Below are 19,098 nucleotides of genomic sequence, written 5' to 3' on the forward strand. Positions count from 1 at the left end.
GCATCATGCTATACTTAGTATAATGAACAAGTTCATTATGATGGTTAGGATGCTGTTAGCAACCTAACCATCCTTATAGATTCGTTGATTATAGCAAGTATATCATCCTAACCATCCTTTCTATACTTGCTATAATGAACTAATCTATAAGGATGGTTAGGATGCTATACTTGCTATAATGAATGAGTTCATTCATTATAGCAGTGATGGTTAGGATGCTATACTTGCTATAATGATCTCATTCATTATAGCAAGTATAGTATGCTAACCATCTTTATAGATTAGTTTGATATAGCAAGTATAGCACATTATAGCAAGTATATCACCTTAACCATCCTTATAGATTAGTTCATTATAGCAAGTATAGCATCCTAACCATACTTATAGATTAGTTTATTATAGCAAGTATAGCATCCTAACCATCCTTATAGATTAGTTCATTATAGCAAGCATATCATCCTAACCATCCTTATAGATTAGTTCATTATAGCAAGTATAGCATCCTAACCATCCTTTCTATACTTGCTATAATGAACTAAACTATAAGGATGGTTAGGATGCTAGTAAGCAAGTATAGAAAAGATGGTTAGGATGCTATACTTGCTATAATGAACTAATCAATAAGGATGGTTAGGATGCTATACTTGCTGTAATGGACTAATCTATAAGGATGGTTAGGATGCTATACTTGCTATAATGAACTAATCTATAAGGATGGTTAGGATGCTATACTTGCTATAATGAACTAATCTATAAGGAAACTATAATCTATAAAGATGGTTAGGATGCTATACTTGCTGTAATGGACTAATCTATAAGGATGGTTAGGATGCTATACTTGCTATAATGAACTAATCTATAAGGAAACTAATCTTTAAAGATGGTTAGGATGATATACTTGCTGTAATGGACTAATCTATAAGGATGGTTAGGATGCTATACTTGCTAAAATTAACTAATCTATAAGGATGGTTTGGATAATATACTTGCTATAATGAACTAATCTATAAGGAAACTACAAGGATGGTCAGGATGATATACTTGCTATAATGAACTAATCTATAAGGATGGTTATGATGCTATACTTGCTATAATGAACTAATCTATAAGGATGGTTAGGATGCTATACTTGCTATAATGAACTAATCTATAAGGATGGTTAGGATGCTATACTTGCTAAAATGAACTAATCTATAAGGATGGTTTGGATGATATACTTGCTATAATGAACTAATCTATAAGGAAACTATAAGGATGGTTAGGATGCTATACTTGCTAAAATGAACTAATCTATAAAGAAACTACAAGGATGGTCAGGATGATATACTTGCTATAATGAACTAATCTATAAGGATGGTTAGGATGCTATACTTGCTATAATGAACTAATCTATAAAGAAACTACAAGGATGGTCAGGATGATATACTTGCTATAATGAACTAATCTATAAGGATGGTTATGATGCTATACTTGCTATAATGAACTAATCTATAAGGATGGTTAGGATGCTATACTTGCTATAATGAACTAATCTATAAGGATGGTTAGGATGCTATACTTGCTAAAATTAACTAATCTATAAGGATGGTTTGGATGATATACTTGCTATAATGAACTAATCTATAAGGAAACTATAAGGATGGTTAGGATGCTATACTTGCTAAAATGAACTAATCTATAAAGAAACTACAAGGATGGTCAGGATGATATACTTGCTATAATGAACTAATCTATAAGGATGGTTAGGATGCTATACTTGCTATAATGAACTAATCTATAAAGAAACTACAAGGATGGTCCGGATGATATACTTGCTATGGTGGCCTAGTGGTTAGAGTGTTCGCCCTGAGATCGGTAGGTTGGAGTTCAAATCCCAGCCGAGTCATACCAAAGACTATAAAAATGGGACCCGATTCCCTCCCTGCTTGGCACTCAGCATCAAGGGTTGGAGTTGGGGGTTAAATCACCAAAATGATTCCCGGGCGCGGCGCCGCTGCTGCCCACTGCTCCCCAAGGGGATGGGTCAAATGCAGAGGACAAATTTCACCACATCTAGTGTGTGTGACAATCATTGGTACTTTAATCTTTAATCTTAATAATTAACTAATCTATAAGGATGGTCAGGATGATATACTTGCTATAATGAATTACCTATAAGAATGGTTAGGATGCTATACTTGCTATAATGAACAATTACAATGTTACTTTTTGAATTACTGTTAATTCAGACAATAATTTAAAAAACCCATCAAAATCTCTAAGGAATGTCTGTGATTTTATGTTTAGAGATGTCCGATAATGGCTTTTTTGCCGATATTCCGATATTGTCCAACTCTTAATTACCGATTCCGATATTAACCGATACCGATATGTACAGTTGTGGAAGTAATACATTATTATGCCTAATTTTGTTGTGATGCCCCGCTGGATGCATTAAACAAAGTAACAAGGTTTTCCAAAATAAGAGAACAACTTCAACTCAAGTTATGGAAAAAAGTGCCAACATGGCACTGCCATATTTATTGTTGAAGTCACAAAGTGCATAATTTTTTTTAACATGCCTCAAAACAGCATCTTGGAATTTGGGACATGCTCTCCCTGAGATAATCCTAATACCCACTACAACAGGGGTGCCCACACTTTTTCAGCATGCGAGCTACTTTTTAAATTACCAAGTCGAGGTGATCTACCTCATATATACATATACACATACACACACACACACACACACACACACACACACACACATATATATATATATGTATATATATATGTATTATATGTATAATTTATTTATTTATTTTGCCGTTTTTGTTCACATGTTAAAGGTGTTTTAATGAATATACATGCATGTTTAACATATAGATTCCTTTCTTTCATGAAGACAAGAATATAAGTTGGTGTATTACCTTATTCTGATGACTCGCATTGATTGGAATCAGACAGCAGTGCTGATAACGTCCACATTTTCAAATGGAGGAGAAAAAAAGTTCCTCCTTTCTGTCTAATACTACATGAAAGTGGTTGGTTTTTGGCATCTTTTTTGTCCAGCTTCCATATTCGTTTTTATACACTTTACAAGAAATACATTGGCGGCAAACTCCGTAGCTTGTTTGCGCTGGCTTTCCGAGACTCTTATTTTGTTAGCGCAGGCGCGATGGAGCGGCACTTTTATTGTGAAGACAGGAACTGTGCGGTCAGTCTTTAGGCTTTTGACGGGAGGTACGGTTGAAATAAAAAAGTTTCTTTTCCTTCACACTGAGCTGACAGCAGCCAGCATCATTTCACAAGATCCTCGGGTGCCTTGAATTTCAATCAAGAGACGAAAGTGACGTCATAGTGAAGATTTATAATCGCTCATTTTTAGGTCTATTTTTTTAATCCCGGGCTGGCGGTCGACTGACACATCCTTCGCGATCGACCGGTAGCTCGCAATCGACGTAATGGGCACCGCTGCACTACAACTATGGGAAATACTATACTTTGACTTTCACAAAGTGCATTATTTTTTATTTTTTTTAAACATGCCTCAAAACAACAGCTACAAAAACAATGAAGGCACACAGCTTCAGTCCAGAGTATACTAGAGTAACAAAGTAAACAATAACATAGTCCTCCTTTAGTAGACTGCCTGGCATACTGTATAACAGGAAATTATAAACTGGGCTCAATCTGCCCTGCTCTATTGTATCTGTATGAGTAACACAAATGTGCTGCAAGCTAGTGGTGAGTGCTTGAAGTGGCCTAGCAGTCAGCCAGAGCTTCTGAAATGCTGCGTTGAGACAGGGCACCTCCGTTCACTGCAAGCTGCTTTCGGTGTTTGCTTTTCATCCATCTTCCGCTTGTATTCATCGTGTATCTCCTTATGATTCTTGAAGAGGTGGGAGATCAAATTGCTTGTATTAATGGAAGACGTCTTGGTTCCTCCTCGCATAACCAACTTTTTGCAGTCATTGCCATTTGCCAGTTTTTTATCCGTCAGACACACTTTAAAATAATCCCAAACCATAGACATGGTGTCGTTGGTCAGTCACCGAGCGAGCTCGCTTGTTAGCTACGGCTACATCACTAGCAACAACACACTCTTGTTGTTGTTATGCTACGCTCGCGGCGGTTTGATGAGGTCATCAAGTGTCGCCAGTAAACCTCTCATGCTGCAGTCGTGCTGCAACTCCTGTGTGTGAGAGAGGGGAGAGTGGAGAGGGAAGGGGCTGTTGACTGGAAGACGCAACTGCTCTGTACTGCTCCCTACGTCCGTGTTTTACCGGATATGTTCCACTCTGTACAGCAGCGTTTTGAAAAGTCATTAATTTTACTTTTTGAAACCGATAACAATAATTTCCGATATTACATTTTAAAGCATTTATCGGCCGGCCGATATTATCGGACATCTCTAGTTTTTTTGTTGTGAAATGAATCAATGCATAATTATCGTGGTAATTGTGAAACAGTGATTATTAGTCACACAATAATTGTACAGTCAAAATCTATATTTATTCCATGCCTCGTCCCACAGTGCTGTTGGTAAATGATAAATGATAAATGGGTTGTACTTGTATAGCGCTTTTCTACCTTCAAGGTACTCAAAGCGCTTTGACAGTATTTCCACATTCACCCATTCACACACACATTCACACACTGATGGCGGGAGCTGCCATGCAAGGCGCTAACCATCAGCCATCAGGAGCAAGGGTGAAGTGTCTTGCCCAAGGACACAACGGACGTGACTAGGATGGTAGAAGGTGGGGATTGAACCCCAGTAACCAGCAACCCTCCGATTGCTGGTGTGTTTTCCAAAATCTCACCCTGATGCTGAAATTGAGGCAGTTGAAATGTGCTTTTAGTAAGACCTACTGGAAACACGCCGTTTGTGCGCCTATAACATTATTGCTTATTAGCTGTGACTCCCGACTATGGGCCTGATCTACTCAATTTATGTGTGTATTAAAACATGTCCAAACGTGATAGCGCGCAAAGCTGATCTACCATGCTTGTGCGCAGAGGATAGCGTCTCCTAAATGAGCAAAATAGCGGGTTCAATCAATTTAGCGTGTCGGTCTTTGCGTATATTCAGAATGTATGCTGAGTATCAACATATAATGGAAGGAGGATATGCAAAAATAACCATTAAGCACTCGCAATGTGATTTAACAAACCTGCAGCTGTTTTGCGGCCACTATTATGCTTCTCTATTTTAGCAAGTTTGGTGTCTATGTGCAAACTGGCACAGTTGCGCACAAGTAGTATGGAAGTATTATTGTAGCAAAATTATCTGCAAACGTGTATCTCAATCATTGAGCGTGTAATCCAATTTGCGTGCGTTTGTCCTAATTTGTATGACCGTATATCAATTTAAATGTGTGTAATCACATCCGTGTAGGTGTATTTTAAATTGTCTGTCTGTCCCTAGTCAGAAAAAAACCCTCCCTAGGCTGTCTACTTACACGTGACTTTTGCAATACTTGTGCCGTGTAAGATTTGAGCAAGCGCATCCAGATTCCTGAGCGTGTAATACAACTTGTGCACGCCCATTCAGAAGTGCATGCGTGTAATATAATCTGCGCGTGCCTATCTGTGATCTGTGAGAAGCACCTGACTTTTGCGACACTTCTGCCATGGAAGAGTTTTCTATCTGTACAGCCATTTTGAACGTATATAAAGAGTTGTCTGTCCGTAACTCCCCCTTGCCTTTCCTTATACTCACCACTAGTTGGCGCCTCATGTTATTCAGTGATGGGCCACACTATAACACTTGCTCTGCCAAGCTTCAAGCTTTGAGGTGACAGTCACGCAATTTAACCCTTTCTCACGCTGCACTTTACATTTCTCAAGATTATAATCCCCATTCACTACTCTATATTTTTCTCATAATAATAAACTTTGGTTTTTGCAGCTTGCCGTAGTTCGATTAACTCTGATTGACCGAAATAAATAAATCTGGGTGCGCACGCTCAAATCTTGCGCGGCAGAAGTGTTGCAAAAGTCACGTGTAAAAAAAGACAGCCAATAGAGTATTCCTGCTTCTCACAGATCATAGATACGCATTTGCAGATTGTATTACACGCACGCACTTCTGAATGTGCGCGCACAAGTTGTATCACACGCTCACAAATCTGGATGCGTGAACTCAAATCTTACACGGCAGAACTGTCGCAAAAGTCACGTGTAAGTAGACAGCCTAGCAAGGGTTCTTTCTGATTAGGGACAGACAGACAGACAACTTCAAACACACGTACACGGATCTGATTATACACACATATTAGTACATGTGCACGTGAATTGGATTACACGCGCACAGATTGAGATACACGCTTGCAAAAACCTTTGTTATACTTACTTCCATAAATAGTTGTGAGAAAGGAGGGGAGAGACAACCCTCAGTCCGCGTGCATGGAAACTTATTTCGGACTGTCAGAAATAAAAATACACATCCGAATCAGTTTTTTCGGCGAAAAATGTTTAACACACAAGGAATTTGACTTGGTACTATGCTCTCTTTGTTGTTTAAATGCCATTTATAATTTTATAGCTGCAGGATAACTTATTGGGCTGATACATTTTTTTTAAATTGATTAGTTTTGGTGTTTGTTGTTTTTTTCTGAAAGGATCCAGAGGTATCCTCACCATCGGTGTTCTAAAAATAGGTTATGTTGTCAATCAATACTAATATTACATGCAATTTTATAGTTACACACCATTTAGCACTAGTAATGCGGCTCTTAGTAGATCAGATCTCCAGGAGTGCTGTTGTGTCATTTTTTTCACTTTTGTTTTACACGTACACTGCAAAACGTATGATGCCGTACATGACCCAAAAAAAAAAATGCAACATTCTGGAGTGGGGGACAGGAAGATGCAAACGTTAAGATAGGATGCTAACATTATACTCACATTTTAACAGCAACATCATGCTAGGTTAGCCTATCTGAGGGAAAAAAAACATTCTCAAACTTACAGCTCATCGATTTTACTTGGCAGAACTCCAGGCTTTATTTCGAGATGTGTAGCAAAGCCTGAAGAAGACTGGTTACTTTCTCCATCACTTAAAAAAAATCAGCGCCACTTTTTAAAAAATAATTTATTTACCCAGGAAAGTCCCATTGAGATTAAACATTTGTTTTTCAAGAGAGTCCTGCATATTCATACAGCAGTGTATGTGGCACTGGTAGCAAGGTGGGTGAAGTGTCTTGCCCGAGACACAAGGGCCGTGACTAGGATGGCGGAAGCTGGAATGGAACCTGGTACACTTAAGTTGCTGGCACGGCCACTCTACCATCCGAGCTACGCTGCCTTCTCTTAAAAGTGATAGATGTTGGCGCTACAGACACTAATTACTGTTCAAACATCAATAAAAAGTCACTTTTACATCCGTTTCTCCTTTCTTCCCCATGCAAAGAATACCTCGGTTCTGGAGAACCACCACTGGAAGTCTGCTGTGGGTCTGCTCAGAGAGACCGGGCTCTTCTCCCACCTGCCCACAGAAGACCGGTCAGTCCTTCTATCCTGTGTGATGCCACCCCCCTCCCCTTCATCACAATTGAGCTGTTCTTCTTTTAACTAAGCTTTGTGACCACCGCCTCCCCTCCCAGGTTGAACATGGAGCGGGAGCTGGGCTCTTTAATCCTGGCCACAGACATCAGCAGGCAGAACGACTACTTGTCCCGCTTCCGTCTACACCTGGACCAGGGCAACCTGTGTTTGAGCAACGCCAGCCACCGCCACTTTGTCCTGCAGGTGCCTCCTCGCGCCAGCCACTGCCTCCTCGCCTTAGTTCCAGGTTCTCATTCTGGTGTTTCCCGCCTCTTCAGATGGCTCTGAAGTGTGCCGACATCTGCAACCCCTGCAGACCCTGGGAGCTGAGCAAGCAGTGGAGTGAGAAAGTCACAGATGAGTTCTTCCAGCAAGGTGGCGCGGCTTAACTCCTACGTTGATTCTTGTCCAACCTCACCCTCTTATGACTCCTTTGTGTGTGTTATTTCTGCAGGCGACATTGAGAAAAAGCACAAACTAGAAGTCAACCCACTTTGTGACAGAGAGGTGAACACAGTCGGCAACATTCAAATAGGTAAGTATTTACCTTGCTGTTTACGTGAATGTATGTCTGGTAATACTGTTAAAATCCTACTTTATAAACCTAAAGGTCTGACCTTGGATCAGATTATTTCTATCGCCTTGCTTTTTATTGAGAAAAACAGCATCATGGAAATCAGTTTGAAACTCATGTGCCCAAAAAACACTGTACAATGCAACCTCGATTTGCAAATTTAATTGGTTCTTGAACAGGGTTTAGATTAGGGCTGCACGATTTTGAGAAAAAGCCTAATTACGATTCTTCTTTCCAAAATTGTTATTGCGATTCGATTTGCAATTTTTATATTTTATACATATAAATGTATAACACTGCAAAAATAACGAGTGAAGGAAGACATGTTACTTTTAGACTGTCAACCAACATATTCTTGCCTCAAGGTGCCACACATTAAAACAATGTGCAATAATTTACTTAAAAAAATATTTCACTTTATGCAGAAAGACTTAGTGCTTTTGTCTACATCATGCTCTTAAACTGAATAAACAACTGAACACTATACAGGGTATCCGCGGGGTCTTAAAATGTCTAAAAAAGTCTTAAATCCAATAATTTGAATTTAAGGCCTTAAAATGTGTAAAATGTTCCTAAAGTCTCATAAAAGGTCTTAAATACGATTTTGAAAGGTCTTAAAATCTATTGACGTTACTTTTATTTAAAACATGCATAAACTTCAATCTTGCTTTTTAAATGTTTGGATTTTTGAGGACGCTACAACGGAACTACAAAACGGAACTAAAGTAGGCTACCTGTGGTGACCCGTCAGAATTTATTGAGCACCACCAGCTAGTGTAATAATAAATAATAATAATAAATTACATTTGTAACGCACTTTACATTTGTTAAAATCTCAAAGTGCTACAAAGTATAAAAAATAAAAAAATAAAAATAGAAAGTTAGAATCCACCCATCCATCCATTTTCTACCGCTTATTCCCTTCGGGGTCGCGGGGGGCGCTGGAGCCTATCTCAGCTACAATCGGGCGGAAGGCGGGGTACACCCTGGACAAGTCGCCACGTCATCACAGAGCCAACACAGATAGACAGACAACATTCACACTCACATTCACACACTAGGGCCAATTTAGTGTTGCCAATCAACCTATCCCCAGGTGCATGTCTTTGGAGGTGGGAGGAAGCCGGAGTACCCGGAGGGAACCCATGCAGTCACGGGGAGAACATGCAAACTCCACACAGAAAGATCCCGAGGCCGGGATTGAACTCACGACTACTCAGGACCTTCGTATTGTGAGGCAGACGCACTAACCCCTCTGCCACTGTGCTGTGAAAGTTAGAATATATAATGAAAAATTGAAATAGAAATGAAATCATGACACACACTAGATAAACACTAGATAAAACAGAAACATAGTTAACAATAGAAATAAAAGCATGAAAGCACTGGATAAAACAGATAAGCAAGCAGTGTATTTAATAACAAGAAGGCACAGAAATTAGATAAAAGCTGTGCTAAAAAAGTGGGTTTTTAGTCCCTTCTTAAAACGGTCGACCGACTGTGGTGCTCTAAGATGAACGGGGAGAGCGTTCCAAAGTTCGGGAGCGGTCGAGCAGAAAGCCCGGCGGCCCATAGATTGTAACTTTGTCCTGATGGGTTTGAGGAGGTTAGTGTTTGAGGAGCGGAGGTTGTGGATAGGAGGTTGAGGGGAAACTAGGTCCTTGAGGTAGGAGGGGGCGTTGCCGTAGATGCATTGGTGAGTTAGCAGGTTAATCTTAAATAGGGGGAGCCAGTGGAGTGATTTGAGGATAGGTGTGATATGATCACGCTTGCCCACTCTCGTCAGGATCCTCGCTGCGCTGTTTTGAATGTACTGGAGCTTTTTGATGCTCTTTTTGGGAACCCTGACGGGAAGTGCGTTGCAGTAATCAAGCCTGGAGGAGATGAAGGCGTGGACGAGTCTTTCAGTGTCGGCTGGGGTGAGTGTGGGGCGGAGTCTTGAGATGTTGCGGAGGTGAAAGAAAGAGGTTTTGCACAGATGGTTGATGTGGGCTTCAAAGTTCAGGTGGGGGTCCATTTTCACTCCCAGGTTGGTGACAACTGGGGAGAGTGGCAGGTCCTGTCCAAAGAAGGTGATGCTGGTTATGGGGCATGTGTTGATCTGGTGTGGGGTGCCTATTTTCATGACCACTGTTTTTGAGCTAATGAGCTGCAGGAAGTTGATGCTCATCCATGCCTTTATCTCCTCCAGGCAGGTGATAAGAATGGAGAGGGGCGTTGGAGATGAGGGTGAGGTTAGCATTGTTTGCAGGTAGAACTGCGTGTCATCAGCACAGCAATGGAAGGAAATTCCATGCCTGCTGATGTGTGCGCAGCGTTGTGTTGTTACAGCTAAGCATAGCAGCGGAGAAAACTTAATGAAAGCCCACAGCAAAGCCAAATGACTTGCATAAGATGGGTAAGTAAACATTCAACGATTTAGTTGGTAGTGCAGTCTACACGTATCTCTTATGTGTGACTGTCATCATATTGTAGTCTACACGTATCTCTTATGTGTTATTGTAGTCTACACGTATCTCTTATGTGTGACTGCCATCTGCTGGTCACACTTATCATTACACCATGTACCAAATAAAATTACTTTGAGGTCGGTAAGCAAAACCAGAATTATTCCGTACACAAGGCACACTGTCAAGTTTTGAGAATATTTAAGGATTTTAAGTGCGCCTTATAGTCCGTAAAATACGGTACTTACAATTCATTCTGGATCTCTGATTTTATTTTGTCGTTGTATTTTTTGTCCGTATGGATGTGAAATGGTCTTAAATTATTTTCAAGATGGTCTTAAAAAAGTCTTAAAAAGTGTTAAATTTGACATGTTAAAACCTGCAGAGACCCTGACACATTGAAGATAGTGTAATGTAATCAGAATGGATCATAATAATGTAAGTAACAATTTAAAAGGATTCAAACTTTTATTTCTCATTACTGTAGAATTGTTTATCATTGTACTGTAATTGGAAGGTAAATAACTTTTAGTCATTCTAAACCCAAAATGTTGAAAGAGCCATATTGGACCAAAAATACAAAAAAAATCTGTTTGGAGCCGGAAAAATTACAAGCCTTATAAGTGTTATAATGACGGCATCACATGATGCAAGTGTCTATATTAGCTATATTAGCCTAATAATTCTGATTTACATTTCGACAGTCACATCAAATCAGTAACAAAATCGGCCTACTATCACCTCAAAAATGTAAAAAGACTTAGAGGGCTCATGTCAGCTCAAGACTTAGAAAAACTTGTACATGCCTTTATTACCAGTAGGCTAGACTATTGTAATGGTCTCCTTGCAGGTCTTCCCAAAAAAACTGTCAGGCAGCTACAGCTTGTTCAGAACGCTGCTGCTAGAGTTCTAACAAAGACCAAAAAATGTGAGCACATTACACCAATTCTTAAATCCTTACATTGGCTCCCTGTACATCAGAGAATAGATTTCAAAATCCTCCTGCTCACATATAAATCACTACATGGTCTAGGGCCCAAGTATATCACTGATATGCTCCCACTATATACGCCCTCTAGATCACTAAGATCTTCTGAGACCAATCTGTTAGCGGTTCCAAGAGTAAACTCAAATCAAGGGAGATCATCATTCAGTCACTATGCAACACATAGCTGGAATAAACTTCCTGAAGATGTCAGACTCTCCCCAACTCTCACTACTTTTAAAACTAGACTGAAGACTTTTATGTTCACCTTAGCTTTCAGCTAAATCTTTTAATCTTTTAACTTTTAACGTCTGCACTGTTTTTATTTTTATTGTCTGCATTTTAATTTTGCTTTTATTTTCTTTCATTTCACTTTGTTGTCTGTGAAGCACTTTGAGTCTGCCTTGTGTATGAAAAGCGCTATACAAATAAAGTTGCCTTGCCTTGCCTTGCCTAATATCAAAATAACTATGTGTCGCAGGCTGACGCAAATCTTCGTTGACAGAAATGTTGAAATGTAATATTCTACACTTTTTTACAACATTGGAAAACTTTACTAAAACGGAGGCTTCTCAGAGGGTGAGATAACTCCTGGAAAATACTGGCTTAGAATGGCCAAAGGTATAGATGTGTGTGTCCAAGTTAAAGACAATGTCAGGTCATCATTTTCTAATGGATTTATTACAACCTTTGCAAGCTGGGTATGTTTGCTGTGATCTATAACAGCACTCAAACAACTATCAGAAATGCAGCCAATATTACATACAGAGAATGTGTCATGGGACATGCAAATATAAATTAAATACACAGAGGACATAAGTAAAGGAAATTAAATGAGCTCAAATATACCTACAAACGAGGCATATTGAGGTAGTATGCACATACAGCTAGCCTAAATAGCATGTTAGCATTGATTAGCTTGCAGTCATGCACTACCTGATTAGCACTACAACAAGTCAATAACGTCAACACCTTTGTGCATTCACGCACAGCATAAAAAGTTTGGTGGACAAAATGAGACAAAGGAGGAGAGGCATAAAAAACGTCATTCTGTGGCAGCATCGGAGAAAGTTGTAAAAGTAAACAAACTACGGTGAGTTCAAAGGCCGCCAAAATTAGTAGAACAAAACGGTGCACGCCAAATACTCATCAGTGAAGCATGTTTAAAACAAAGTGGGATTTCTAACAATTACGGAGGTTTGTGTCATGTTTGTCCTCATACAGAAACCATATTAAAAAACAAAAATTCCCCCCATCTTTTTCCATTTTTATACACTGTATTGCCATCACGTAATCACTGCATTCTCACTCGTTCATTTGTGTTGTTGGGCTCATATTGCCTATCCGATTTAGAAGCGGAAAATTCCTACAACGGGACATTTGGCTTTGTAAACATATTTTTTTTAATCGTGAGGAGCGAGGCCCTCTGTTGTGCTTTCTGTGTGTGTTAGCAAGCGGTTTTGCTCTCCGCCCACCAAGACAAAGATTGTAAATGACTCAGAAGAGGGCTAACTTCTTATTTCTACTGTTGAATAAACGTACTCAGGTGCTGAGAGTGATGCACAGAGTGAGACCTCCTTCGCTTTCTCCCTCTTCCACTAAGAAAACAAACACACGTGGACATAGCAGTTTATCGATGCCGGCAAAGTATTTAAACTTCATTTTAATTTAGTGTTAAATTTATTGACTATCGGCCCAGGCCCGAGTCACCATTAAAACCTTTTACAATTAGCGTCCTGGCAGCCTCAATTCTGATTGGCGAACATGTCTGTCACTCAAATGCTGGTGACGGCAGAGAAAAAAAATGCCGCTGACGGCCGGGGGAAAAAAAACTCTGGCTCTTGCGGTTATTTATCATGTTAATTAAAACCTTGGTGTCGATTCGATAGCAATTAATCGTGCAGCCCTTGTTTAGATCAAAAAGTTTGTATATTGAAGCTAATTTCTCCATAAGGAACAATGTAAATATGAATATTGGGTTCCAGCCTAGTTAAAAGTCCATATTTTAGTGAATGTTTGTACACTTTGAACACAATATAAAGTGCTATACAGTACTGTATATCAATGTTTGTACACTTTGAACACAATATAAAGTGTTATACAGTACTGTATATCAATGTCTGTATACTTTGAACACAATATAAAGTGTTATACAATGCTGTATATCAATGTTTGTACACTTTGAACACGATATAAAGTGTTATACAGTACTGTATATCAATGTTGGTATACTTTGAACACAATATAAAGTGTTATACAGTACTGTATATCAATGTTGTATACTTTTAACAGAATATAAAGTGCCATACAGTACTGTATATCAATGTTTGTACACTTTGAACACAATATAAAGTGCTATAGAGAAGTGGCCCCCAACCTTTTTGTAGCTGGGGACCGGTCAACGCTTGAAAATTTGTCCCACGGACCGGGGGTGTGGAATTTTTTTATTTTATTTATTTATTTATTTTTTCCCCATAAAGAAATACAATCAAGTGTGCTTACGGACTGTATCCCTGCCGACTGTATTGATCTATATTGATATATAATGTATACATTGTGTTTTTTATGTTGATTTAATTTTAAAAAACACACAAAAAAAACTTTTTTTTTTTAATTATTTTTTTTTACTTTTTATTTTTTGCGCGGCCTGGTACCAATCGGTCCGGTGGTTGGGGACCACTGCTATAGAGTACTGTATATCAATGTTTGTACACTTTGAACACAATATAAAGTGATATACAGTACTGTATACCAAACAAACAAAACAAGGAGGAGATGGAGCGTTTTATTTAATAACAAGCCAAAACAACGACAACAAGCTTAACTGCTGTATGCGCTGCTTTGCCAACATGCGCGCGCACATAGAATTCCCTTTGATGCCTTCACTAACGATCAGAAATGGTGCGTGAAACACAGGCGTCACTATGTTTTAAAGACAGGGGAGGCTTGACCCTCAGCAGTAGCACTAATAATAATAATAATGATGATGGATTATGATTATGATGATATTCTTACATGAAGAAGATGATCTCTCTCTTACACTATGAAGTCAAGGGGAACTTTACATCTTTATAATCATGTTTAAGTGAATAATGACTGGTTGTATGATTTATTAAAACTCACATTTTGCATGATCAATTTGGGAAGACTGGCACATGCGTAGAACGCCAGATCAGATGATCGATGGATGGGAGTGTAAACTTGCAGGGAACTTTACAATTGCCTCATGTAGATATGTTAATCTTATTAAGGGTTTCAGGTGTGTTTTAAAAAGCCTCGAGCAGGCTCTGGTAGTAGTAATAAACAATGGCCACTATTATGTGTGCTAGTATGTCTTTTCAAGCATTTTGACCACAACCCATAAGGGGTGCCACAAAAAAGTTGTATGGATTAAATAATATCCTTTTGTGGTTTTGTCCCTCCTCCAGGCTTCATGACGTACGTAGCAAAGCCGCTGTTCGCCGAGTGGGCCCGTTTCTCAGACACGCGCCTGTCCCAGACCATGCTGGGTCACATGGGACTGAACAAGGCCAGCTGGGTCAGCCTCCAGCAGCAGGAACAAAGCTCATCTGCCGCCAAGGAGGCGCAGCCCGGCGCTGCCGCCGCCACCGGGGGCTCCAAAGACATACCTCAGGGAAGCGGCGCATCCTGACGCCCCCTCGTCGGGGTTTCGCCACACACTGAGGGGAGCGGGCGGGGCGTCCGCAGCCTGATCCGAACACTTTTTTTCTTTTCCACTTCCCATCTTGATAAACCACTGATTTTATTTAATTTATTTAAGTTTTAATTCCTCCTTTTTGTTTGGACACATAGCAATACATAGATACCTCATTTGGCTCCTGCTGTAATTTCTTTTACTTCACTTTTTATTTATTTGTCTTGGGGTTGTTGTTGTTTTTTTTGTGGCATTATAGTGACGCCACCCGATTTGAAAGCAGTATGGAAACTTTCATAAGTGCCATTTTGACAAGCCGAGTATTGCGTTTGTATCGAAGATTCTTCCTCACCTTTTTTTGTAAAAACAAAACGTGACAAGCCCGAGTTGTTTTGCTGCCTCTACTAAGACTGTTTACGCTTTTTCTTCTTTCTCTCCCGCCGCGGCTTCACACATTTGCCTTGGAAGCACAAATGTGAAGAAGCGTTGTTGAAGCCATGAGCAGAACCACACACACACACACACACAACAGGTGCCATAAGTACTCCCCAATGTGGAGTGTGCAGAAGACACTCGGCGATGGAGTTTGAGGATTCTTCCACTCTTGCAGGTTGCATCTCACCTGAAACAAGTCGCTCAGGGTTCTACCATAAAGAAGAGGAAGAAAGGAGGCGGTGGGATTAGGTTGTGTTGTGTCCTGCGCGGCCGCATGCAAGCAGTCCGACTTGCTCCGTGGATGCCTTAGAACTATGCACAAACCACGCTAAGTGACCAAACCGACTCCTGTTCCCATCAAGTGCATGGTGTGCTTGTCTTTGAATGCACTGTCCTTCCATCCCTTTTGCCTTCTTCTGTTATGAATATTAGCGTTAGAACTACTCCAGTTAAACATTCCATTTTGTTTGGGTTTCATCTTTCTTTTTTTTTTCCAATTCTGTACAGCGGCACAACTCCACCTTTCTCAACAGGTGCTTTTTGTTGTTGTAATTACTTTAGCTGATGTGTGTTTTGGCTGTTATAAAGTGCTGTAAGACTGTTGATGAAACTGTTTACAATTTGTCGCGACAGCCATTTTTTTTAGGAAGACTTGAGTGTCGAGCCAGATTTTTGTAAAAGGCTTTTTGCTCTTTTCGACTTTTTGATACATGCCTGTTGCAGTTACCTTTTTTGGACGAATAAAAATCCTGTTGACTATAACGTTGGTCAGTACTACTTGTCCAATAACGATTCTTGTGACCCCAACTGTTCTTATCAATACGATAGATACCAAGTAGAACAGAGCTTGCCGTCCCTGATAAAATTAAAAATTCAAAGTGTCTCCCTGATCCTTTTGATTTTTCAATAAATGGCCCTGAGTTGAAAACGTTTGGACACCCCTGCCTTAAACATACTATCAGTCAACACATAATTGCTTATTCCATAGTTTGGTTTTTAAAATATATTTGGACTATAGTGTATTTTCTAACTATCTTCTTAACGTCTATCTTATTTAGATGGTGATGTTGTATGGCACCAATATGAATACTTCCAGTGAGAGGCGGAAGGAAAAGTAGTCCCTGCCAACATATCATTAAGGAAAGGGTTATCTCTTATTTCTTGTTGCTTGTCTCCTACATCAACCCCAAAATGTGTCGAAATATTGACATTGTAACTTTGATTCTATGCAATTATTCGAAATTTTGGCATCAGTAGAATCGATATTGTAACAATCCGCCAGTCTCTGGTCCATAGACGTGTTCTTGTTCTTGTATTAATTTAACATCCTCAGCCTACCAAATTCGGGTTGCTTTATACCAGCGATAAGTCGACGAGTGATGCAAGTAATGAAATTTCACACAGAAAATAATTATTTTGTATATTTTATCCAACAATTGTTGGTCAAGTACCATTTAGTACTTGCTAGCTACATAGGCTGCTAGCCCTGCTAACATCACTCTCTGTTGACATTTAGCATAGTTTTATTTAAACAAAAAATGACTTTTAAATGAGTTAATAGTTGTATGCTTCCATATATTGATTTAGATGATGTAGAAATGTCGACACAGTGAGAAACATACTGTAGCATCCCGGAAGAGTTAGTGTTGCAAAGGATTCTGGGTATTTGTTCTGTTGTGTTTATGTTGTGTTGCGGTGCGGATGTTCTCCCGAGGTGTGTTTGTCGTTCTTGTTTGGTTTGTGACTGTGTTGATGTTGTTTATTCGGACACCCTCAGTGTGACGTGTGGCTGTTGACTAAGTATGCTTGTGTGTGTGTCTAAAATTAACGTGATCATTAAATGTATTAATTGTGCAGTGAGTCAGCTTTACTTGACATCTTCAGGCAAATACATTTGTTAACACGTCCAACGCTACATTGGTGTCAGAAGTGGGATGGCTTTCTCAAAGAAGCATGAGGATCTCATCAAGTGCTTGGAGAATGCACTTCCGGATGAAGACCAACTACCTCGTCACCCGGAAGAGGAAAGGAACAAGCGCCGCCCTTGTGGATTGGAGGCTCAACTACCTCAAGTAAATGAGAGGAACTTGCACCGCCCTTGTGGACGGGAGGTCCATCCACTTGGGACAAGATTGGAAGTTCAACCAGATGGAGGAAGTGCGCCTCATGTGGGAAGGAGTGCCTGGCGAAGACGTGCCTCTCCTGCGGTGATGGTGGACACAAATTCCCTGCGAGATGACTACAGGCCAAGCATCGCCACACCAAAGCTTCCTCACTATGGTGGAGAAGGCTCTATTGAATCCTTCCTCCTCCAGGTCCAGCTAGCAGCACGTTTGAATGGCTGGTCTGATGTGGCAACCGCAGGGCATGTGGCGCTGTCCCTGGAAGGCCCAGCCTTACAGTGTTTGGTCGATTTACAAGCGGAGGAATTGGCTGATGGGGAGGTCATGCGCGAGGCTCTTCAACGATGTTACGGGCGACCAATCCATGCAGACGAAGCACGAGAGCAGCTGTACAAGCGGCGACGCCTTTTGGGAGAAAGCCTTGGAGCTTATGCAGCGGACCTTCACCGTCTGGTGCGAAGGGGCCACCCAGCGTTTCCAGAAGTATTACAGGAAGAGCTCACCGTGCAAGCCTTTGTCCTTGGTCTACAGCCTGAACGACTTCGGAAACATCTGACTGTTTGCTAAACACTCTCTCTCTGCCTCATTGTGTGGAGCACGTCCTGTGTCAGATGGCCGCCGTGCCGTGATGTTCCGTGAGTCCGCCAGGCTGGATGTGACGGGACAGAACGAGAGGGAGCCGACCAAGTGACTACAACGCCACGGCCACGCTCCTCCCGGAGGAGGCAGACCGAAGTGAACTGTTACCGCTGCGGTGTCCCTGGCCACATTGCAAGACACTGTCCAGACCCTACCCCCATTGATGTTGCCGCTGAGGTGTCGTCAAACTAGAGCGGGGTGTCAGTGTCGGGGAAATGACACCCGGGATGGTTTCCACTGTACTCGAATGTGACGCACAGCGCCTGGGCAGGGCCCGCGGGCTATACCTGGAATGTGAGCTTGATGGAACGGTCTGCAGAGCCCTAGCTGGTTGACACGGGGTCCACTATCTCCATCATCCGGCCGGGTGTCCTTCCCCACTTGCAGCTCAGCTTGCCACCAGGTTGGTTGGACAATCACCAACGCCCGAATTACAACCGTCACAGGTAGCAAGGCTGCCATGCTGGGCCAAGGGACAGTGTGCATTAAGGTGGCGGACCAAGAGAGACAACACCCATTCTGGCTGGCCGACATTCAAGATCCCTGCTTTGTTGGGCTTGACCTGTTGGAGATGTGGGGAGCTTTGGTCGATGTGCCTAGGGCCGTGCTTCATCTTGGTGAGAAAACAGTTGCCCTTCAGGGGACTGATGAGCCAGGGGCCTGCAGAGTGACAGCCCCCACAGAGCCATCCCCTGCTACGGCCTTCATAG

The 19,098-nt window shown here is 41.0% G+C and overlaps 1 protein-coding gene across 3 annotated transcripts in view; it reads left to right on the forward strand.

The window, feature by feature from the left end:
* Nucleotides 1–16,229, forward strand: part of pde7a (phosphodiesterase 7A) — a 64,858-nt gene extending 48,629 nt beyond the window's left edge. For all 3 annotated transcript variants that reach the window (XM_062021295.1, XM_062021296.1, XM_062021297.1), the window contains 5 exons: nucleotides 7,397–7,488; nucleotides 7,590–7,734; nucleotides 7,809–7,905; nucleotides 7,985–8,065; nucleotides 14,965–16,229. In XM_062021295.1, coding sequence (XP_061877279.1) covers nucleotides 7,397–7,488; nucleotides 7,590–7,734; nucleotides 7,809–7,905; nucleotides 7,985–8,065; nucleotides 14,965–15,188 — 639 coding nt within the window. In that variant the 3' untranslated portion in view covers nucleotides 15,189–16,229. The remainder of the gene's footprint in view (nucleotides 1–7,396; nucleotides 7,489–7,589; nucleotides 7,735–7,808; nucleotides 7,906–7,984; nucleotides 8,066–14,964) is intronic.
* Nucleotides 16,230–19,098: the final 2,869 nt, after the last annotated feature.

Source organism: Entelurus aequoreus, linkage group LG15, assembly GCF_033978785.1.
Source record: "Entelurus aequoreus isolate RoL-2023_Sb linkage group LG15, RoL_Eaeq_v1.1, whole genome shotgun sequence".
NCBI classification, from domain to species: domain Eukaryota; kingdom Metazoa; phylum Chordata; class Actinopteri; order Syngnathiformes; family Syngnathidae; genus Entelurus; species Entelurus aequoreus.